The sequence below is a fragment of the Rhea americana genome, unplaced genomic scaffold (genome assembly GCF_003343005.1).
Source record: "Rhea americana isolate MKP2758 unplaced genomic scaffold, rheAme1 scaffold_74, whole genome shotgun sequence".
NCBI lineage: Eukaryota > Metazoa > Chordata > Aves > Rheiformes > Rheidae > Rhea > Rhea americana.
Genome location: NW_028186912.1, coordinates 3,213,525 through 3,238,180, shown reverse-complemented (window position 1 = coordinate 3,238,180; position 24,656 = coordinate 3,213,525). Strand labels below are relative to the sequence as shown.

The following is a 24,656-nucleotide window of genomic DNA, read 5'->3' as shown; positions in this document are numbered from 1 at the left end:
CTCCGTCGCCGCCCGCCGGCGGCTGCAGGCAGCGCCGCGCCGCCATTTCGCGGGGCGGCGGGAGGGCTGCGCCCGCCTCGGCGCCGCGTCTTCCTGAGCTCTTCTGGGGGGAAGGAGTAAGAATGAAGTAGGGGGAGCTGTATTCCGAGTTAAAGTAGTGCGGTGSTCACTGCTGGTACCGGCTGTTCCCCGCAAAAGTGAATCGGTGCCAGCTCATCCTGTGTGTGCGTGGGAGAGATGTGTGGACTTGTTGCACCTTTGAGCTTTTTGAGGGAAATGCCAAACTCTGATTATTTCGTTCAGGTTGAGTGTAAAGGTGTCAGATAAAAGGAACGCGGCCTYGTACCCTCTTCTGCCTCACTGTGAATCTCCCTTTTCTTTTTCCCAACTTGCTTTTTTGCCTTAATGAGAACGCCAGCCCTCCCTGCGCTCTCAGCGGTGAGGGACCGATCAATATGTCACTAATGAAATGGAGACAGGGAGCTGGTAAGTGCCTGAAAGTATTGCCTGATGATTGAGAAGTTGGAAACTGCTTACCTGTGCTTCCAAATCGGTTCACAAAGCCAGCTCTGGGCCTCCTGAAAGCAAGGGCACCAGCGGAGGAGGAGGAGGAGGAGGAATTACGCTCTCCTCTAGGAGAAGAAACCCTTTTTTTCACAGAGAAAGCTGTAATTTCGCCTATTGGATTCTGCTTGTACCAGGCGTAAACTGGCTTGTTTTTAATGGGGCGTTGTTAACGTCATCAAACTGAAGATAAAAGTCCCGTCTACAGCTACGCTGGAAAAGCTGTGCTGGTGGACATGGTTAAAATCACAAGTGAGCCAACACCATGTATTCTCTTTGAAATATTTTCTTTCTRTTATTTCTTTTGCAGAAACTAAATTTTAGATTTAGATTAGATGACTGAAACTTCAGTGTTTGTGCATGTATATATATATATATGGGTGTGTGTGTGTGTATACACATGTATACATCTCACAAACCGTAATCAATCAGTAATATTTTAATAAATCTATTCACTCAGCTAAGCTGTCATTGGACTTCTCTTTGTGTACATGCCTTTAGATTTCAAAAGAAAAGCAAGACTTGGTAACTTTTTGTAGAATTAATTTTTTTACTTAATGYTTGTATATTTGGGCAGTAGTTTCCCATGTGATGTCAAGGCAGGAGAAGTTTGTCAAACTGTACTAGACAAGTCCACTTGCTTGGATACATCTGGTACGTCATTCAAGCCATAAGGTAGCTGGTAGTGTTAGTATTTGGTAGAAATAACTGTCATTTATAGAGCACTGTAAAYGTACGTAATGCTTTTACAAACGCATGAGCTGAGGTCCCTGCTGTGAAGTACTTGACCATCTGAAATGCAYGTAATACGGGGGATAATAGTGCAAACACAAGAAAACATGATGATAAGATGAAGGTCACACCTTCTTTAGCTAGTGTTTGCTTTTCTGTCTGTGAATTCAGCTAGACATGTTGGTCTTCGTAATATATGCTGTCTTTCTAACCAGACAGGTAAAAATCTAATTTWAAAATGGTGAGTCAAAATTCTGGAAAATACAGCAGAACCTTTGTAAGGACTCCAGGTGTTAGCTCTCATAGCCAGGTGGCTCACGTAACGATAACTCAGTCAGCTCATGTAGTACCTGTAGGATTATGCTGTTTTTTGCCTTTTGGATTTGCTTTACGGTTCCTAGAAACCCTCATATTAACAGCAGAATTTTACAGAAATTACTATTGTAAAGGCCAGTTTTCTGTAAGAACTTGTGTCAGTTCACTGGCCTTTTTGGTATTATTTAATCAAAAGCCCACAAATGTATGATCGAACTAATATGGGCTGTGAGGACAGCCTTTTCCATGTGTATTCAAATTCTATGCTAAGATTTAAAAGCATCTTTGCTCTTCTCTTGTATAGTGATGTAGTGTTCTAGTTAAAGACTTGAAAAATAAGATTAGAAATTAAGTGATTTTGGAGGTAGAAAATCAAAGTAACTCATTTGAGTACTTTTTTTTTTAATATATATATATGGTCTAGAAGTTCTTTTTTTGTTTTTTCATGTACACAGTCTTAGTGGAAGAGAGGAACAGGAGTAGCCAAAGTAGCTACACTAAGCTGTTGATTCTGAATCTAAGAAAAAGGCAAGCATTTGATTGCAATTGATATGCTCTTTTTAACTTCTGCTGACAGTTCTAAGTGGATTTTTTCCCTATTTTAAGTTTTTTTTTTTTTTAATTAAATCTCAGTACTGTGTGAAAGAAGTGAGTATGTTTAGAGAAAACAGACTGTCTGAACAAGGAGAAAGTGAAAATGGATGGTATACAATACTGGGAAATAAACCAGCTAGACAAATTGAAAGAGTATAGCGTGTTTTTTTTTTTTTTTTTTAATCACACATACAGTGACTTGGAATGTTGTAACAATTTTAGATTTTTAAAAGTACAGAATTACAATGGTTCTTTTGACAGTTTTTCACAGAAGAAAAGCTAACTTGTAAACCAACTCTATTGAGGGATGAAATGCAGATTTTGGTTTCTTTGCTGGTGAATGTGCTTGTGTGGCTGCAGTTACTGCCTGAAGTCTCTCCAAGTAGCAGCAGAGTCAAAYTAACAGATATTACTTGCTTTATATTTGCTTTTTGGAATGCTGTGGCCAAGGGTAAGACTGTCCGTGGGCGATGGAAGTGTGATTTCACAGGTTTGGAGAAAGAAAAACAATTATGGGGGTAGGTGCTGGAGCAGTATTGGAGCAGGGAGAAGATGGATTCAAACATCAGAAGTAGGCTGAAAGCAAAAGATGATGTGGTGGATGCACTAATACAGCCTTGAAAGTGAGAGAGGAGATGTAGCGATGAGGTGATTTTGCTTATTCTTCGTAGGTGGGAGTCTTAGGTGGCACCACATGTAAGAGAGAGGCCATTAACTGAGACCGTATCTTGAAATGCATTAGGTGTTTGCTGGCCAGTAGGTGGTAGGAAATGCGCAGAAGTGCTGCCGGAGAGCAGTATTCCTGGCTGCTTTCATTAAAACAGGTGAGCTTGTTCCCAAGAGCTGGTAATGGCAGTGGAGTTGGGCTTAGCATTGCTGTTATGTGACCTTGATCTTGCTGGAGGACCTCTAAGTGCTGATGTTGCATACCAGCTGTGTCTAGAAACTGATGAAATTAAGACCTGTTTTATACCTTTTAATATAATATCTTTCATCTACTTGTAGCAACTACAAAGGAGGAGACATTTATTCTTTCTAAAGTTACAATATGCAGCTAAGTAGTTTGAATGCGAAGCATCTGTGTACTTTTTTTTTTATCCTTTCCATCTTAGTACCCTTCTGTGACAGACAGACAGCTGAAAATGAGCAGCACTCATTACTTCTAGGGAAAACCCTATTTTTGATCATTGAAGTCTGAATATGAAGAGTTGCTAGATTGGTTTTTCTAACATAAAAGTAGTCTTTGGTATCTTCTAAATGAGAGGTAATTAGACAAGGCAGTATACATTTTTATACAGCAGCTAATACATTCCTTTGTTGCAGTTACATTTTTTTAAAGAGGTCACATAGTTATTAACATGTCTGAAAAGCCAAATTAAGCTTGATAATGTATTTTAATATCTAGGAAATGATTTAAAAACCTACTATAATGAGCACGCTGTCTTGGATAAATCTGAGAACAATGTTGAGCTCAGTAACATCACTCATGTCGAAAGCTCTAAGAGTCTTTTTGTAAGTGAGATATTGGCAAGAAGACCATGCTTTTTTGTTCTTGAAAAGCTCTATTTTATCTTTACTTTCTAGCTAAATGGTAAGAATGTGAATATTGTTTACAAACTTGTATGCAGTACAGGTCATTCATTTTCTGTTACTTTTTTTTTTAAAACAAAATTGGACTAAGAAATAAAACAAACCCGTGACAAAAAATTAACCACTCCTGAAAAGTAACAAAGTAACACTTTGTAGTAACTAATCTCATTTTTAATTGATTGAATTTAGAACAAGTCTTCTACAGTCCTAATGCACTTAGAGTGTTTGTGAAGCTTGGTTGTAAACGTGTTTGAGATGGTTGAGGAAAGACCATACATAGGTAGAAATGTTATTACTTTAAAGAACGTACAGAACTGGGATTTAATAAGGTAAATTGAAATTTTGAAGAGAAAGAAATAATGCACATTATTTTCTGTGGTTTTTTTTTTAATTAAAACAGTATACTGTTACTCAGTTAAAGTTGAAATGCTTGTTTTTCCCCACTTAGGAAAACTATGAGCGAATGAAAGCACTAGTAAACAAACTCCAAGAGCAAGCAGAAAAAATCAAATTAGGTAAGTATGATGGTCCAGTTTTTAGAACATTTCTTTCAACTGGTCCCAAAATAGTGCTTTTTATTTTTATTTTTTTCCTTACAGCTCTATGTTTATAATCAGTTCATTATAGCAGACAAGCAGAATTTTTGCTAATTCATTTGAATCTAGATCTGGTGTCTTTCATCAGCTGAAAATCTTAAAGGGTTTATGTTCAGGGTAATTTGGTTCAAAATTAAGAGTTATTTTTTTTTTAGGAACTCAAATTTAACAAAAAAGCTAAGTAATATATCCATAACATTACCATTTATTTATATACCATTGGATTTAGCGTTCTAGCATTTTTTGCTTGCTATTTGAMTATCACGGTAACATTCAAATGCAAGCAAATGCATAAGTTCCTGGAAACAGACAATAAATAAAGGCAAGGCTGATTTAATAAAACAGAAGATTAATTTCATTGTGTKAGAGGCAGAAAGTAAGCAAAGTGAATAAATAGTGGAAACTGGATATTTAGACTTGGTTAATTTTTAATCAAGATCTTAGTAATCAATGAAAATTATGTTTGTTTAATGGCAATATTTTTTAGATAAATAGGATTATCAACAGAAGACTCTTACTGATACGCATATGGTTTCCACTTCACCTGCTTTCTTGCTTCATGCTCTGCTGCTTGCTTTTATAACAAATTGTTTTGGCCAGTGTATTTCTGCTCAAATTGCCTTTTTTTCACTTGTGAAGAGGATTTTGAAAAAACCTAGCTGTAGCTGTGCTGTTGGGCAAAAGCGAGTCTGTACTAGTTTTTAAAATATTGGAATCTGTGTTTTATCTCTTTGACTTGTAAGACTGTCTCAATTAATTCCAGTTAACTGAGGAATATAAAATGAAAGTGATATGAAAAATCCTCAACTGTGCTACCAGAGATTGAGCATGCAACTTTGATTCTTCCCTTTTTGTGTGAATCATGATGCTATTTGTCTTTTCATACACTATTTCCCATGAGATACTTTTTCTCTTACAGCTTTGGAAAGGASTGCAGTTAAGATTACATGCTTAGGTTCTTTTCCTACTTGGTGTGAAACAAGGCCTCAAGATTTCCTGGGGAGGTGTTGAAACCCATAGACTCTTGCTACAGGTTTTCTTGTCTTGCCTGTTACATGATTACAGAACAAGAGCACTGTCCTCCATCTCCATTAGGGAGCTTTTCTAGCATGTTAACACACCCTTTTAGAGTGGAATTGACTGAGACTGCTTAACCTTTCATACAAGTATAGGAAAGGAGTTACGTACTTACATTGAMTACTTTAAAGGATAAGTGCAACTTATTTTTTTTTTTCCCCTGGTAAGAGCCAACTTTTATTGAATGAGCTCTTCCTGGAGATATGTGTAATGCATGTTGCATTCTGTATTTGTTACTTTGGCGGGTATAGCTTTTGTGAACCTTTATCTTATTCTACTACATCGTCCCCAGCAGTGCAACAGGAAGATGGTCCCTGCCACAGAAAGTTTACAGTCTGTAATAAGTGACAACATGCATTACTGATGACAAGCACAAGAAACAGCTGAGATGCTCTTAGTCTGCATGAGTAGTGGTAATCATAGCATATTAGCAGTCACAGTCAAGTTTTTGTAGGTGTTGCTGTAGAAAAGAARTTAGAGAGGGGGTTTCAGATTAGACACCTCCAAGTCTATTTCATTGGTAGGGAGGCTGCTGTTCACAGTGTCTGGAATGGAGGCTGATTTAAGGTGGAGTTAACTTGAAAGAAAAATATTTAATTGAATGGTTATAGGGCCTGGAGGGCAAGGAGTTTGATGAGTATGTGATGAAGGGGGATGGACAGAGAGGACAGAAGTCACGGGACAGAAAATGATTCTTGCAGGAGCACTCTGGGTATAAATGAGCAGGGCAAGATACTGTATGCCAAGATCAGAGAAAATGGTGTTGTAGTGATCATGATGTGTGATGTTGAGAACTTGGATGAGAGAGAGAGTTCTGTGGGCATATATGAGAAGCTTTATCTTAAGAGGCTTGTACAGAAAGAATTTGCAAGATTTAAATTGAGACTGGGTGTAGAGACCTAATGAACAGGCTGTATCGAAAATAAACTGCCCATTTTCTGGCCTACCTTAACAGGTGTGAAATGGTGATGATGAACATTTCCAGGGGAAATGTTAGCAAAGTAGCACTTTACTTTGGACAGAGGAGACAATTTGGAAGTGAGGAGGTGGATCAGTGATTTGTGTACATAGAGAGGCATTCTTTGGATAAGCTGTTGTTATTAAGAAGCCAAGCTTTGTCAACAGATCTTAAGTATTGACTAACACAAAACTTTAGAGAGCAAAAGATATGATATAGGATCTCCTTGAGTGAAAGGTTGAACTGAAACAAAGATAAATATAACCTTGATATTAAATGCTGTATACCCTAACTGTGATACTTACAGCTTTGGAGTAATTTAAGGAAGTGAATTCAAATCATGCTGGATCTTTCAGGATTGGATTCAACAAGCTATTTTGAACCAATTTTGGGGAAAGTGTGTCTTGTAATTCTCACTATTGTAGTTTCCTCCATGTATGTTCCTGTTGTCAGTTGTTCTGTTCGTTGACAAAAAGTGGGAGATAGTGTCAGATAACTATATTTATTAGAATCTTTACTTCAAGATTAGCCATAAAGAATGGGGGGGGGAAATAGAGTAGCTTCTGAAAAACAAGCATTTATGTCAATACCTTAAATCTATTTGAAGTGAAAACCATTATTAAATGTAATATTACGGTCCATACTTCAATGACTGGGAACTCATCAGTGTTTCCACCCTAAGTTTTAATATACGAGGTGATTTATTTATCTATGTTCACAGTAAATCTAATGAATGACTGTTGTATCACAGGAGGTGGAGAAAAAGCCCGTAAGCTTCACTCATCAAGAGGAAAGCTGTTACCCAGAGAGAGAATTGATGGGCTTATTGATCCAGGGTAAGTACTTTCTTTTTTAATACCACTTCAGATTCTCTTTTGCATGTAAGTAATGTAACAGTCTTGTTTTCTCTTTAGTTTCCATAACCATTGAACCATTTGAAATTTTAGAGATGTGTTGTCTGAAATGCTCTTTTTTTAATGTTTTGTTTTTAAAAATTGAGCGTTGTAAGCAAGATTCAGTAGCAGGCAAATACAAGGCTGAGTCCTTTTTAAAATCCTGTCAAGATATTTCTCTTTTTTCAGGTCTCCATTCTTGGAGTTTTCCCAGTTTGCAGGTTACAAGTTGTATGGTAAGGAAGAAGTACCAGCAGGAGGCATTATCACAGGCATTGGACGAATATCTGGGTGAGAGATACCAGTGATGTACATTATTGATGATATGGAAGGGAAGAAGGTATAATGGTGATGATCTCCTGAGGTCCCTTCCAATCTTACTGGTTCTATGATACTAGAGAGAGTCCAGCCTAGGGCTACAAAGATGATCAGAGGGCTGCAGCACCTGCCCCATGAGGAACAGCTGCGAGAGCTGGGCCTCTTCAGCCTGGGGAAGAGAAGACTGAGSGGGGATCTTATCAGTGTGTATAAGTACCTAAAGGGAGGGTGTCAAGGAGACAGGGACAAACTCTTTTCAGTTGCCCCCTGTGACAGGACAAGAGGCAATGGGCAGAAATTGAAGCACAGGAAGTTCGGCCTGACCGTGAGGGGGAATTTCTTCCCTGTGAGAGTGACGGAGCMCTGGCACAGGTTGCCCGGAGAGGTTGTGGAGTCTCCTTCTCTGGAGATCTTCAAGGCCCGCCTGGATGCAACCCTGTCTACCATGCTCTAGGTGACCCTGCTGAGCGGGGAGGTTGGACTAGATGATCTCCAGAGGTCCTTTCCAACCTTACTGATTCTATGATAATTCTGTTTAGTTTTCATAATTGAGGTATTAGTCTTTAGTATTTCATTACTGACACCTAAAAAAAATGAAGTTGCTATCTTAATCATTTAGTTTTASTTAAGAGGAAGTGATTGTTCTGTGTTTTTTTTTTCATTTTTGTTAATTAATGTACCCCATATTTAAGCAGAGCATCTCTCTTAACACACATAGAGGTTCTGTTGTATGATGAAGGAAGGAGATTGGTGCATCAGTAATTTTCAACAGAGAGGATGGTATACTGAATTAAGAATTAGGTTTGCTCACTGAAAGTTCTGCCAAGACTAATTTCAATATTAAATGTGGTGTTGTACAGCATTATTTTAGGGAATTAAGGGGCTGTGAGCAGGACATCCTAGTGCTCAGGCTGCTGGAATAAACTTGTTTTTGAGGGAATGCAGGTGAGAAGGGTTTTTTCTTTGAGCATCCCAGAGGCTTTATGAATACTGGGATTGTTGCAATTGTTTATTAGAAATATATTCCTCTCTCATACACTTGTTTTAATTTTAGGGTGGAATGCTTGATTGTTGCTAATGATGCAACTGTCAAGGGTGGTACCTATTATCCCATTACTGTTAAGAAACATTTACGTGCTCAAGAAATTGCAATGCAAAATCACCTCCCATGTCTATATTTGGGTAAGTCTCATTGCAGAGGTAACAAATGTCCTGTGCAAAAGTGGCTCAGGATCTCTAGATAAAAGATTTAAATGGATGCTGTTCAGACTGATGGATCTCCAGATTTGACAAACAATTATGTATTTCAGATGTGCATATATTCAAATATATTTTTAGCAGTACTGCGTTATCTCTACAGATCAGTGGCAAATTCTACTGCAAGGCACCCCATCCCTAGCTTTTCCACAGTTCTTTTTCTGTGCTGCTGTAGGCTGCCTGGGTTCTTAAATTAGAGATGAGGCTGTGCTGCCTTATCACTTCAGCCTTATTCCTTTCCCTTCCTCCTGTCGTGCATACACAATCCRTCTTATAGTCTCATTCAGTCTTAACTGAAGTTATGGTAAAAAGAAAAAAGAAAAAGGTTGCTTTGGTTTTTGATGGAGCGTGTAGATGCATGAAAGATCATACCAAAGGAATAAAAAAAAGTCTCAAAGCTGAAAATATCAGTAATAGTCTGAGTCAACAGTTTGTTACATTTTGAGGTGGATTTTACTGAAGCAGCAACTTCAGTATGTATTATTTTGTGATTTGAGTTTGYTGAATCCATGGAAGTCTATTTAGCCAAATCTTAGTATAGGTTTTCTTATTTGATATTTTTGATAAAGAAGATCAGAGTGCCAAATGTTCTTACTATGTTACAAGTGTGTTTTTTTTGGGGGGGGAGGGGGCTGGTTTCTTAGGAAAGCAAGGGCTGTCTGATCATACTGTCTGTATTTCAGTCTCAGCTCCGAGTCTAGTAACTTTTCAACCCATTAACCACTTACAGCCCTATCTGAGATGTAGAGATTTCAGAGGTTGTATGTTCCTRTGGRTTTTGTAGAGGAGAAAGACCCTATTACTCTCTCCAGTTAAAAAAAAAAGGGGGGGGGGAAGGGTCAGCCCTCATCTGTTTATTTGACTTCTTAGCAGCTGAGAGGCATCAATTAGTTTGCCAGTCAAGACATTTGTACTAAGTCAACAATCAACATAAATGTAGGTTCAGGGTAGCAGCAGCATGTATCGTCTCTTGCCCAGCGGGGTGGCCAAACATGCAAAGAATACCAGGAGAAGGATTAAGAGAAATATGAACTTGAAAGTATTGATTTGGTAGATATGGAGGCATGTGCATGGAGGCATTATGAGTTTGTTATACTGCAATGGAAAGCATCTTGGAGATGAAGGGAGGGCTAGAGTTAATGTTTGATAGTGTTAGTCATTAAAAAAAAAAAAAACATGAGAAATTTAGCTTAGCTGTTTGCAGAGTAATTGTATGTTTTAGTCTGCATTACCAGCAAATTTTATTTGTTCAGACATCTCTTATTCTGTGTGATTTTGACTTTTTAAGATCCTATGGAATGAGGAACTATGAGACATAAGTTTGCCTCTGAAACAAAAGTTTAATTTTTTATTCTACCTTTGAGATGTGTACTTCTGGTGTATGTACTGCCTGTCGCTCAAATCTGGTGAATTACTTTACCTTTGCAATTTCTGTATCTGAGCTTGTTTCAGTTTCTTTCAGTTGTGTAACCAAGAGGGAATGCTCTGCGGTCAGCACTTTACCGACTATGTAACTGTAATGCCATTTGAGCTGCTTGTGCCCTCAGTGGTCCCTGCCTAGGTGTTAGTTCTCTGATGCCAAAGCCTGGTGCCATCTGTCAATGACAGCTAGTCACTGGTGTGGCYACCTTTTGTGTTCAGTGATTGCCCATTTCACAACATGGGCGGTGGTGTCTAGGTACTATTTCAAGGCAYCTTAAAACAAACAAACAAACAAAACCCTCTATGTTCCTTCTTAAGGAACTGTCGGACCTGCCCATGGGTCTTTTGAAATCTTGCATCATGAAGTGACAGCCTTCCTTGACAGTGAAGACATTATCAAGTCTTCTGAAATCTTCTGGTGCTCACCTGCACTTCCTTTCTTCTATAGCTGTRAAATTTGACTGGAAATAACATGCTCCAGACAAAAGGAATGGATGCTTTACAAGGATTTCTGTCAGGTGGCACTGCAATGTTTGACTTGTCAAGACAAGGCAGATGAAAAATCCCAAGAGTCTCAAAGTTGTAAATAAGAACACGTACTCTTCAGTCTCTTCAGAGCTGCATGTAGCAAATTACCAAATTCTCTCTTTTTTTGGAGCAAATGTATACTCCTGGATAGTAACTTCACTTGTTTTTCTCCTTTCCCTGTGCTCCAGAGAAGAGCTTGTGGCCTTCCTCAGAAGGGCAGCTTGCATCCAGGACTCTACTTAATTCTCATTTCTACCTCCTGCCATTTCATTTTACTAGAGAACATGGTGAAGAGTACCAGCATCCATACTATCAATCATGAAGGGAGTGTGAGGTCGTCTTTTCTCAGTCATTAAATGATAGACTTCTAGAACTGATACATTGAGAAACACGTCCATCAAAAATCTGTCTTCCAAATACTCATTTGTTTTTGTGGTGGCTACTCTGATTTGTTTCACCTTGCTAGAACAAAAGAGGCAAAATCTAACTTGGTTTACCATCCCTCATCTGTGGAGTTTGGGGACATACAAGTCTGTTTCCTAGGTCAAACCAAATGTTACTCTAGCCTAAGGTACTGTTTTTTATCAGTGACTAAAAGTGGTTTCTTGGATTTTTCCCTAGTGCTTTTATTTGGATGGTTCTGCGATTAGGTAGACTGATCTTGCCTTATTCTTTTTCTTAAGATTCTTAGCATCTTGGTCAAAGTAGGACAGTAGGTGTTGATTGTTTTGTGTCAATTGTTTTGGCTTAGTTGAGGCTATAATGTTTTTGGTAATGTCTTGTATCAGTGAGTAGCCCAATGGTCTCTGCTTATCCTCATGGACCCAAACTCAATGCTTGAATCACCTTGAATTTACTGTGAACTCTGTCTCTTTATGGATGTTAGATGACTCTTTTGCTCTCTGTGAAGAAGCTCTTATCAGTAGCTGGGAAGATTTTTATGAGAKGCACTTCCATGATGTGAACAGTATTCTTGATCTGGTGTTCTGATAGATCTGTTTCTGCCCTTCAAATTCAATTGCAATTATTCTGGACTATCTGCTGGAGCTAAAAGAGACTGGCATCCCCCTTTCTTTAGTCAATTTGTCTAGTTGACAGAGTTGACGCGGTGTTTAGGAGAGTGTTTCTTCAAGATGGTGAGAAAGTATCCAAACCCTACTTCACGGTAAAGCTGAATGGCTTACTGGCTATAGTCATTCAGCATGAGAATGTACATGTGGAGTCTTGCTTGTAGGTAGAAATTGTTCATCAGGAACCAGAGTTCCCAGAGATGTGTGGTCTTTCCCTTTCTGGTCTGCTGTTCTTCTTTGGAGTCTTTTGACGTGATATATTTTAATGATTTTGGAGTGGAGAGGTAGCTCAAATTGGAGACATAGAARGTAGAGGGCACAGCATGAAGTAAGGACACATACAAATGAAGCTTCTTTGAAGACTATAAGGGTGAAAGGTCTTCAGTRTATCTGTATAATTAGAAGGTGAAAGTGCACGTGCTACACATCTCCAGGACAGTTAATGGTAATTAGTCTCTTTATTTTGGAACTTGAGACAGGATTGCAATGGAAAAATTAAGTTAAAACTCTGCACTGAAAACATTCTTAATTTATTGTGTTTTGCAGTAAGGTGAATTTAGAAGTTTGTAAAGGAAAGTACTACTGCGTCTCTAAATGCATCTCCATTTATTTTCCATTAAAATGTTTGGGGGTAGATATTATTCCTTATATGGGGTTATTTTATTTTTTCAAGCAGAGTATCTTAGTATACCTAGATTCATAGCAATATACTTAGTGATAGCAAATGCTAGACATTTTTAAGTAACATGCAAATATTTTACTAAAATCTTAAATCTCTCAACAATATTACATACATATGTTAATATATTTTTTATTTCAATTTAGTTGATTCTGGAGGAGCCAATTTACCTTGGCAAGCAGAAATATTTGCAGATCGAGATAATTTCGGTCGTATTTTTTATAATCAAGCAATCATGTCCTCACAAGGAATTCCACAGGTAATTTGCTTTTATTTAAGAATGAAATGTACTAACTAGTTTTTATACCTACTGCTTTTGTCTGGTTTCGGGTCCAATAATTGTGCTTTATGTTTTTGACAGCMTGAAGTTGTTTTGACCTAATGGCCTTATCTGGTGATTGGAGGCAGTGTAAACACAATGAATGTCCACAAAATGTCATTATAATTTTGAAAAAGCTGTCTTCCTTCCTGGCCTAGTGTTAAAGACATGACCTACCTGCTCCTATCTTGAAGTAGGAGAAAAGAGGAATAGATAGCATGATGTGTAGGGGCATGTGATGAAGCATTAGGAAATCTCTTGGAACAGTTGATTATTCTGCATCATTGCTGTAAAGGTGAGGACCTCATTGACGATGGCTAGTAAATGAGATGTACTTTTTGCTAAAAAGGGTGTATGTATATATACACATATATATTTATATATCCATTTTATACACTGCTGTATGGTTTGATAAAACTACCTTGACAACAAGGTCATCTTCTAATGTATTAATGATGCATAGAGTTACTATTAGTCACAGGTCCTGGATTTAGAAGCATTTCTGTGTCATGGATGTTTCAGGGATCTGGGGATAATTTTTTTGATGCAGATGCTGGGTTGGCCAACAAGGGGAGGTGCTCTGCTATGTCTGCTTGTGAAGAGTGCCAAACTGGTTAGGGATATGATTGCTCACRGCAGCCTTGGCTGCAGTTAAAGTGGGTGGCAGAGCATACGATCCCCAAAGAGTTGAGGAAGGCAAGCGCTGTTTCAGGTCTTTGGCTTGTTAAAGGAATTGTTGTGTGGGACCTGGGAGGGGCAGCCAGAGAGGGTGGAGGAGTCCAGAATCCTCATGGATAAACTCCTCCAAGCACAGGAATGATCCATCCTGATGTGCAGGAGGTCAGGCAGATCACCAGGAGCTAGCTGCTTTCTAGCCATTTAGCTCCCAGCCTTTTGTATGATGGTGTAATGCTCTCACAAAGCTGCCCCTTTGCAGGCAACTGTATTTGTGATACCCCTTTGGCACCTTTTGGTGGCATCACTGTTGGGCTTCAGATCTTTAGCCATTTTTCCTCTTCTGAAGACTTGTGAAATCCACTGTCTTCAGATGAATCTAAAGCTGAAGACTCCCACCGTACACTCAGTCTCTTTAGCTTGTCCGGCACTGGATAGCTTCTACAGTTCTTTTCTTTTTAGCAACAGTAGTGGAACAATTGTGGTGATTAGCTAGGTATTTTGATGCAAAGTACTGTTTAGTTAGAACAGAAATATGCAGGAAAAAGGATGCTTATGAACTATAAGCAGCTTATATGCTTGACTAATTCACAAGCTGCTCTTTCCCTGGAGTCACTGACGAGTCTAGGTTATACTTCAGATTTGTATAAATAAATAAAATTGATCCTAACATTTTTGTGGAACAGCAAATGAGTGTATTGTTAAGGAAGATAATCATGTGGCTGTTGTGCTGAATGAACTTCAGGAGAAGTTTTAATGAACTTTGTTTTTGCGAAAGGCTTCAATCATTTTCTGGTGCAGTAATGATGATTTTAAAATGTGTCAGAGATGAAAATGTAAACCCAATTTGCAAGACTTAAATAACTGAGTTTACACAGAACCCTGTTAGAAAGTCAATCCTAAAGTTTTATTGGAATTTTTCTGAATATTGTGAAAAACCATTCATGTATTTGTAAAGTTTTTTATAAAGTCGAATTTCTTTTTGTGTTGATTACTGGGTATCACAGTAGAAGAGCACTGTAATTCTGTACAACCAAAAAGCAAACTATGTGTAGGAAGGATTTGCCTTTTAATAAAACATTGTTAAATTTCTCTTTGGGTATGACACTGACAAAAGTTTATTTTTCTCAGTTTGATGTATTTAATTTTTATAATGTATTTATATACAAAGGAAAAAAGTTTTATGAAAGCGCTTGATTTATTTAAAAAAAGTTATAGATATCTGTCTGTTTTGTTTGAGGAATATTTCTTTTGTTTAATTTCAAAAGGTGCTATAAGCATTTGTTAATCTGCTAATCATTTTGTCATCACATATTGTGGTGAATAGAACCATCTTCCCTATCTGAGAAGATGTCTTGCTAGGAAATAGAGTTAGGAACTTATGCTCTCTCTGATTTYCATTTAGGTTAATTGTTCTGAGATACAAATTTGGATGTTAGTTTTACGTCTGCTGTTATTTGCTGCAGCCTACCTGAATATCTGTTTCATCAGCTCACCAGCCCTCTTCAATTCCAACCTTAAAATATTTCTTTCTCTTTTTTTTGTCAGTTACCTATGCTGCTTTTAATTTCCTCATCTGCTTTTGCCTGTGACTAATTTATTATACTCCTACTGCAGCTTTAAATTGCACTGATGCCTGTATGGCTGTGAATCAGAAAGTCATGATTAGCTTCCGATTAACTACTTCTCAAGCTTACACTCATGTGTTGCATGGATACCATGGGAAGTTGAGCACTGTGGATAAAATACTGTTTCTGTGTATTCAGAACTGTTGATTATTATTGCTCTTTTAATTGTCTATGCAGTAATTTACTCAAGGTTAGTAAGTGGCACATTAGTATGAATGTTTGTAGTCATGCTTTTTGAGCTGTGCATTTTGATACGTAATGTATATGTTGGAAAAAGTAAATTCTGAATTGAAGTTTAAATACAAGCACATTTTCCCGCATAAGTTGGTAATTAGAGGAGAAAAAACAAGCAACTCCAAAAACCCTGGGAAAAAAAAAATCAATTTAACTTTTTCCCCAAGTTACCTCCTCTTCAGAGGCTTACATTGTGCTTGTACCTACCTGATGATATCTATTAAGTGCACAAAAGATGTATTGCAGATTAATCTGTAAGAAGTGTGTGATTCTGAATAGACTTTAAGATACTTCAAACTGGTTGTTAAAAAAGCTGTGTTTTATTTGATGATAGCAGGTTAACAAATGTCATCTACTCCTGCTTCAGATACAGGAAATGTCATTTGGACTGTATTCTATACCTCTATTTGATATTACTTGTGTTGCTTTCTTTTAACAGCAAATTTTAGCAGTTAAGACAGAAGACTGCTTGATGTCACTTAAAAAAAAAAACTCCAAAAAATGTTCACAAAATAACATTATTTTGTGTTTTAGATTTTATTTTTGGTGGTTGTAAAAGAACACAATAATTAAACAATTATTTTCTTATTGTCTGCCTTTTCCGTATGAATATTCCATCTGTGCTGCTCTGCAAGCTGCTTTGAAAGGATCCTTATTTTCTTGGAAGAGTTCTCCTGAAGGAGAAGTTCAGAGAGGATTTCACTTGCATGATCATGTGCTACTGCTGTATTCTTCCTATCTGGGATCAAGTCAGTTCTGTATAAGTGTCTCCAAAGAATTACTAGTTAAAGTGTTCATTGGTTAGATGTTCATTTTGCAGTTAGATGCAAAAGAAGCAAGAATGAAGCAGATATTATTCATGCTAAAGCCTAGAAGGAGTTATACCATGTGCCTTGAAGGTGCTGCTATTATGATTGTTATTAAGTGGTCCGTTGGAGAATTAAGTAATATTGCCTCTCATTTTGAGCAATTGCTTTCACAGACTGTTGATGATGGTGAAATTGTACTGGTTAACAACATCTGAGGTGCTAACCTTTTTCTGCAGAAATAGTTTGAGAAGGTCTAAAAGCATAAATACCTAGTGCAACCTCTTACAGTTTATTGGTAATATTCAGAGGTCTACACTCTGTCAGGAAATTTAAATTTCATGTGTGTAGCTCATGCTACATCATATATAAATTCTCTTTGTGCAGGGCAGTCTAAAAATCATAGTTTGAAGACAATTGAAAAGTAGGAATATTCTGGTTTGTTTCTTTGTAGAAAAGGTAAAGCACAAATGAAGTTTGTTCTGCCTAGGTAAAAATAATCTTGCAGTGTTACACCAGAAGCTGTATTAAAATCACTATAATAGATAACAGTTGGTCTGTGCATTTCAATTTTAAAAGGTTGGGCAGCTTGTTAACTTATGTTGTTTTCCCTATAGATAGCAGTAGTAATGGGATCCTGTACAGCAGGAGGAGCATACGTACCCTCAATGGCAGATGAAAGTATTATCGTTGGCAAACAGGGCACAATATTCTTGGGAGGACCACCRCTGGTAAGCTTACAAAGATTTTTACTAACATAGACAAATAAAACCTTTGCATTACTGACAGTTGTACAGCTTAAATATTCAGACTTTTTTCTGACTTCTTTTTGGATGTTATGTGGGTTATTTTGCCCTTTTAAAATATATCTGAATATTTGTATCCTAAATTAAATCTTTTCTGTTGGTTATAAAGATACATATATAAATTAGATGTTGTTAAGATTTTTTTTAATAATTTTGCTACAGATTAATACTTTTAGAATGGTAAGTACCTTTTAAAGGTAAAAATACTTTCTATATTCAACTATGTTATATAGTCTCTAGGTTTGACTTGAAATGCAAAAAGTTTACAAGTATGTTTATCATTCTAGAGTCTAGATCAGAGAACTTAAGAAATATGACTAATCTGTAGTTTAAGTCAGTTTGCAGACAAGGAAGATAGGCTAATGATGGAGTGTGTCATATTTTCCTTATGTTCTTAGAAAAATGTTCATAAGTGAAATTGACCTGAAGAACTTCCACGAATTAAAACTCACTCTATAGTGGAAGACTTAGTGGAGTTTRTGACTGCAAAATATTGCAACATAAAGTAGCTTTAAAATTATAGTAGCTTGGCTCTGTCAGGAAGGGGGGTATTTCTGAGTGGTCTTTATTTTCGTAGAAAAACAAAGCTATGCTACTTCGTGGTCCATCATAGGCTCAGTTTTATATTGAAACAATAATCTTTACTGACCAAGCAAAGATTACTCAGAGACTGCTTACAAATTATACTTAACATGAGCTATATCAGAAAAAAAAAAAGAGAAAGTTCCAGTAGTAAACATTACATCAGTGGTAGAGATAATGGGTAAGTCAACAGTCAGTGGAACTTTTCTAGTCTAGATGAAGCCTGACTGGATAAACTTGCTGCTGCTTTGAGATGTATTACTGAACAAACTGTTCTGAGGCAACACTTTGGCTGTTTTAGTTACAGTGTTTGGGAACAGTTTGGGCACTTCCTGTGCCAAAGCCAACTGCAATTTAAATGTCTCAAAGTACCTGCAACCTTAATATGCGTAAATGGAGAAATTACTTCATAACAATATTGTTGATGATGTTACTGTTACTCAGTTCCTATAGTGCCAGAGCGGGGGCAGTCTGCTGAAAGAATTTGCTTSTTTGCACCACTTAAGTTATTGGGGACATGTAGTAGGTCGTTGTTCCATAAACTATGGGAAAACAACCGCTGACAGAATTTTTGACCAACTTTAAGTCATGATTATGTTAATTTCCTTGAAAGCCTGAGGTGCTTATCCCATGCTGTCATTCTGTGTTTGCTTGTATAACATTGTTCTCATTTCCACAGTAGATTTTTGCAGTTAATTCTTTTCCTTCACTTTAGTTTTGTTCTTCCGTGTTGTCTCATTGCTAAAAGTGAATTCAGCTTTTTTATGCACTTTTTTACAAAGTTATATGCATAGATGAGTTTTAATTCTTGTGCAGTTAAAAAAAAAGTGTATTATTCAAACATACTTTTCTGTGGCTAATAAATCATAATCACAATTCCAGAACTTCTTAAATAAATTCAGAATGTAGTTGACGTATGGAAAACATGTGGTGGTGGGGTATTCAAGAGTACAAGCTTACTGCACTGTATACCTTAATTGAATAATGCATTTAGCTTGAGGTATTTTGTTGTTTCAGTGCAGACCTTCCAAGCTGACAAAAAGAACAAAGTAATCAGCAAAAGCAGATCAATAGCAACTGCTTATTGATAAAACTATGCCATTTAATGCTAATTGATTTACTGCTTGTTTCCTGTTAGAGTATCTCTGGCACTAATTGTTTCAAATGTCTTACCTAAGTCTCTGTTCCTGTTTAGATTTTATTAATCTTGTTCAGCTCATTGTTTGTAGGTAAACAAATACAAATCCTCCTTCAAAATTAAGCATTTTTCAGTAGATTTATCACTGTAATTTAGAAGAATATAAGAATTTTTTTGTGAAAAGTGACAGAAATATGAATGAAAATACTAGTTAAGAATAATAGCATTAGTTGAGTCAGTAACATTCATRTATCTTTTTATTGAGGCAGCAAGATTAGTAGGATGAAAGAAATAGACTTTTACGTTTGACTGTTAAGGGTCTGGTTATGAATAGTTGTGTGAATAACTACCATGATGCAGGTGTACCTGGGCTGTCTCAGAGCAAAGTCTTTTTAGGTCCAGCAGGGTTCACTAGCTTAGATCTAGTGGAATATAAAGTGGCAGTACTGCCTGCGGGCCTTGCTCAAGTATAATCTGTTGCAGAAGCTCAGCTAGTAAATCTAAAAGAGCTGAGTAAGCTCATCTCTCGCGACAATGTGTTTCCAGTGGTGAGAGTGCTGGTGCCAGAGTGGTGGCCCATTGAGTGCTTCTGCTTAGCGCTAAGACAGTACTAGAAGTGTACATCAACACCCAGGCCGATTCCTATGAGACTCCTTGGGTGCATCTGCGCTGAACTCCTCAGTAAAGTGCTCTGGCAGAGCTTACTCAAACCCAGTTTCTCTCAAGCTCCAGCATGGAGCAAGTACAAAATAGGACTGCTAATATTCAGTGCTACCTAGCAAGTTGGCTGTCATTCTGAGAAGACAGTAATCTTCTAACTTGCAAGTGAATTAAAGTCGTACATGTGTATCACTTGAGATGCACAAGTTGTGCGGGAGACTTTTGCCARGATAGGCAACTGAAAAAAAGTAGCCTGATATAAGTCTTAAAGAGGAGACTTGGCTAGGCAAGTCAGTGATGGTAAGGATATTGCAATATCAGAAGTGAAGAAAGCTTTTCACGACTTCCAGAAGAAGATTCCTGAATTTCAAAACAATCCTCCAATTTCATCTGTTCCTTAGCAACCTGCAGATGTAATGACTTTATCTTTGTGCGTATAGATCAAAATTTAATATCGCTTTACCTGTCAGCATTCTGTTTGGTAGAGCTTCTCATATTCTCACAGAAAATATTTTGCTTGCCTTTCTCTAAGCATCAAAATTAGTTTGAACTCCCATAGAAACATCCATTCCATGTTGTAGCAGATACTGTAGCCATTATTGTGTATGCTGTGCTCCCCAGAATATCCTTGTCAAAGAAAATTGGTCTGGGTTTTACTATTCACCTGCCTGAAACTATACATCCTAAGGAAAAACCCTTCCCCCCCCCGCAAAAAAAAAAAAAAAAAAAAAAAAAAAAAAAAATAGAGTCAATCTTGAGATGTGTGTGTACTAGAAAAGTGTAATGGACATACATTCCAAAGTTTAAAGTACAAGTTTCCTCATTGCTCCTTTTAGAAAGACCTTATGAGCAGATAGATTTCACTTTTTTAGAAACAGTAACAGGAAGAGTGTTGCTGCAGTAGTAGTAGTAACATCACAAGGACGTTCCTCTGCACTCTCTCAAACTGAGGAATTGACATCCTCACTGCTGGCAGTGCTGCTTGGGAGCTTAGAATGCCCTGCTGACCTGTATGCCTCTCCGCTCTACCATCCTCTCTTAACTCGTATCATTGCTCTACAAACTGCTGAGGTATGGACTAGATAAATAGATGGTGAAGTAGACTCAAAACTGGCTGAACTCTTTTGCTCAAAGGGGTGTGATGAGCAGCATGAAGTGCAGCTGGAGGCCAGTCAGTAGTGGTGTCTCCTGGGAGTTAGTTCTGGGGCCATTACTGTTTAATATCTTCATTAATGACCTGGATGATGGGACAGAGTGCACCCTCAGCAAGTTTACAGACAACACAAATTTGAGAGGAGTGGCTGATACGCTAGACAGCTGTGCTGCCATTCAGAGGGACCTCAGCAGACTGGAGAAATGGGCAGATAGGCATCTCATGAAGTTCAGCCGAGAGAAATGCAAATCCCTGCATGTGGGGCAGAATAACCTCAGGCACCAGTACAGGCTGAGGGTTGTCTAGTTGGAAAGCAGCTTTGCGGAAAACGACCTGGAGGTTCTGGTGGACAACAAGTTGAACATGAGCCAGCAGTGTGCCCTTGCGGTAAAGGCGGCCAACTGCCTCCTGGGTTGCGTTAGGAAGATACCAGCAGGTTGAGGGAAGTGATCTTTACTCAGCACATAGGCCACTTCTGGAGTGTAAAAGAGATGTGGAGCGAGTCCAGCGAAGGGCTAGAGAGGTGATTGAGAGGCTGGAGCATCTGATGTGTGAAGAAAGGCTGAGAGAATTGGAACTATTCCTCCTGGAGAAGATAAAGCTCAGGAGGAATCTGATCAATATATATAAAAACCTGATGGCAGGGGAGTAAAGAAGTTGGAGCTGGAATCTTCGCAGTGGTACCGTATGACAGAACAAGAGGCAGTGGTTCAAAAAATGCTTCAAAAATGTTAATCATGCAGTAAATGATACTGTTTTATTTTGAGAAATTCAGTCACTTAAATTATCCTGTCAGATCTAAGGTATGACAGATTATGAGCGTTATTTTATTAATGCACTCTATTTAGAAAATACTTCTTATTAAATTGTTGTGGGTGTGATAGAAGACTTAGGAAATTCAGACTGATACAGGTTGCTTTATGATTAAAATAAGAAAGTTAAAATTTGTAAAAGAAGAGTTTGTGTACAGAAAGCAGAGCAGACTTAAAAGAATGCCAAGTTTATAACTAGATGTTTTTTATTTGAAACAATGCAGTGGAATATCATGCATGAATTGCTTTTTTTATTTATTTTTTAATTGATTACTATCATAAAAATATGTAAACTGTTTAAAAACACCTTTTTGTGAAGTTGCATGTTTATAAATACAAAAGTTGTGTAAGTATATACACATACATAACAGATACATGCAAACATAGCAGTAAATGGAAAATATTTCTGAATAAAAACTACATATAGATAATAAAGATATAAAGACAATAGTTTAAGCATTTTTTGAAAGATTATGTGTTTCCATACTTTAAATGCTATGAGGGAGAGTAACTGAGGAAGTTTTATTAAAGAAGAAACATTTTTGCAAAGAACTTTTCTGTTACTATTACTAAGCCTGTATAAGTACTAATGCAAGACAAATGCCAATTCTAACCTGCCTGTCTTCTTTGGTTGTAGGTTAAAGCAGCAACAGGTGAAGAGGTATCAGCAGAGGATTTGGGAGGGGCTGATCTTCACTGCAGGTTCAGAAAATTTGTTTTCCCCACAGTTAAATTTTTCCACCTCTTAAGTTTTAGTTGGGCTTAAAAGAAAGATTTCTGTTGTATCAAAATCTAGTACTGGTAATCATTTTGTCTTTAGTATGGTGTAGTTAGTTTCTTACCTGAATTGGAATCTTTTTTCATTCGCTACATTAAAATACTTAAGTGTTTACCTATTTTAATGCAATATCATACACAATACAGAGGACTTTTCTACACTATTTAATGCTGACTGTTGTTAGAATAATAAATTTTGAGAAAGATAATGTATTTTTGTAGATTGTATCTTTTACTGTCAATTAGAGTTAAACTGCAAGCAAAATCAAAGAGCCTGTGATTTTTCTAAGAGAATATTTATCAAAATAAAGATCTCTACATGCTTTTTAGTTTACAAGTCAAATAGTCAAATGATACTAAACAAATTTAGGTATTGCTGTAGAATAAATGTATAGTTTGTTCTTTAATTTACTGAAGTGACTAAAGAATTATTTTTCAGAGCAGTTCATCATATTGTGGTAAACATGTTTTTCTTTATAATTTTAAATGAATTTTAATTTCTGTTTGAACAGGATTTGGGACCTTTTATATTGTCATTTTGTTTTTTGACTTACTAGAGTTCCTGTTTTGTTTTATTTCTGTTAACTTGAATGAACTGTTTAAAAGAAAAGTTCAGATATGTGGTTGGTTTTTTTTACATAGAGATGTGTTTTTGCATCCTTTTTTAAAGTTATAGTTTTAAGCTTTTAAAGACTCCAATTTTCATTTTTGTATATTATTTTTAAATCTTAATGTTATTTGTGTACAGAAAATCTGGTGTAACAGATCATTATGCTTTGGATGACAGTCATGCACTTCATCTAGCTAGAAAAGTTGTAAGAAGTTTAAATCGACAAAAGAAAGTAGAGGTAAGTGTATGGAATGTTTTCGTGAACACACTCTATTTTTAAATTAAGAATGCTCTCTCTTTCCTGATTTATACAATGTATTTTTTGTCTCTGGCTTTAAACACTTTATAAAATGGAAGTTACAGTTCCTGACCTTAAAGTTTTGGCTAAAGATTCAAATTCTGTAATTCTGTTCCTACTGTAGTTATTCCTAGTAAATTTACTGGGACTGCATGAGAGAGTAAAGCAAGCAGTATAATCAGAATCATACTTCAGAACCACACTTTAGAATAAACCAAGTTTTGCAAGGTCTTTAATTTACTTTTAAGCCCAAGTGGTGATTCCAGTGGGCTTAAAATTAGATAGGTACTGAAGCATCTTTTTGAATATAAACTTTCTAAAATTATTAACAAAAGAGGGAGAACTGAGTGAATACCGTGTAATTTTGATAGCTCAGGTTTATAAAGTGTTGTATTGATTTAAAAAACTCTATTAGAAAACAGGATGAATAGTATATAGTGGAGGAATTGCCTTAAGTTATTCTGGGGGGGTAAATGGAGGAATAAAGCTCAGCAGCTGAAGGAAGGCAAAATGTTGCATTCAATGGCATGGCAAAAATCTAGACTGACTTCTCAGATCACTGCCTGTCTAATAGGGATAGGGTGAAATTAAGCTAATAGGATACTTGCTTAATTTCTGATAACAGCGTAGAAGTTGTCAAAATGGAGTGCAGGTAGAGGTATATGCAGGAGTGGAATGAAGCTGAGGAACAGTATGTTAGAGGGTGCTAGTGTCCTTTGATTTAAACTTGATCTTTATGCAAAATGATAATAACAAGCTAGATAGAAATATTGATGTGGTTGCTGAAGAGATGCAGTTGGCAAATTAATTTGCATCTTTAGTTTATTTAATCATAATGTAGACTAGTAATTCCTTTATTGTGTAAATTGTTTTGTTAAATTGCTACAGGTGACTATAGAACCACCAGAAGAGCCTTTATTTCCTGCTGATGAAATATATGGAATAGTTGGTGACCAGCTAAAAAGAAACTTTGATGTCAAAGAGGTATGAATATAAACGTGAGACACATGCACATCCATGTATAAGCTCAGTTTTCTTGCCAGAGATTACATCATTGTCATCGTTGTTGCCAGGCAGAAATCTGATTCTGGGCATATAGTGAATATTTAAATGTAAAATCTTAGATAGTATTGTCTAATAGATCCATTACAATGGCAATGTGATGTTAAAAATGTAATGCTTTTTGGTTGTACTTTTATGAAGGATAAGCAAAGATGAGATTTGAATAGTAGTCCAAAAAAGCTGCCAGGAAATAGCAAGCTTTTGCATTGACCAAACCTTCTGTAGTCTCAGTTATTTGGATGCAAAGTGATACCTTAGTTTTATTTTTCTGCTACTTCTGTGAAGTCAAATATCATGTATTTAAAGATTTATGAAAATACGAACATACTAAACAATTTAGTGCTCTCCCAACCCCGTGAGACTATTGTGCTCTGCTACAGATCTAGTAGTAATTATGTGCTTCAATACCTTCAGAGACCACATCCTTCCCAATCCTCTGCATAGATCATATTCAAAGCTTTTTTTTTTTTGCTACCAATTACATAGTTATTTTAGAATGTGTC

The 24,656-nt window shown here is 36.9% G+C and overlaps 1 protein-coding gene across 2 annotated transcripts in view; it reads left to right on the top strand.

Annotated features, from left to right (window-relative positions):
* Positions 1-120: 120 nt before the first annotated feature.
* Positions 121-24,656, top strand: part of MCCC2 (methylcrotonyl-CoA carboxylase subunit 2) — a 39,321-nt gene continuing 14,785 nt past the window's right edge. Inside the window, exons 1-10 of one of the 2 annotated variants that reach the window (XM_085322006.1) lie at positions 121-486; positions 4,244-4,310; positions 7,178-7,262; positions 7,509-7,610; positions 8,692-8,819; positions 12,740-12,852; positions 16,873-16,986; positions 22,044-22,108; positions 22,932-23,031; positions 23,980-24,075. In XM_085322006.1, the coding sequence (XP_085178132.1) occupies positions 4,259-4,310; positions 7,178-7,262; positions 7,509-7,610; positions 8,692-8,819; positions 12,740-12,852; positions 16,873-16,986; positions 22,044-22,108; positions 22,932-23,031; positions 23,980-24,075 (855 nt within the window). In that variant the 5' untranslated portion in view covers positions 121-486; positions 4,244-4,258. Of the gene's footprint in view, positions 487-2,960; positions 3,030-4,243; positions 4,311-7,177; positions 7,263-7,508; positions 7,611-8,691; positions 8,820-12,739; positions 12,853-16,872; positions 16,987-22,043; positions 22,109-22,931; positions 23,032-23,979; positions 24,076-24,656 lie in introns of those variants that run through there. The other variant, XM_085322005.1, reaches the window with a different exon arrangement.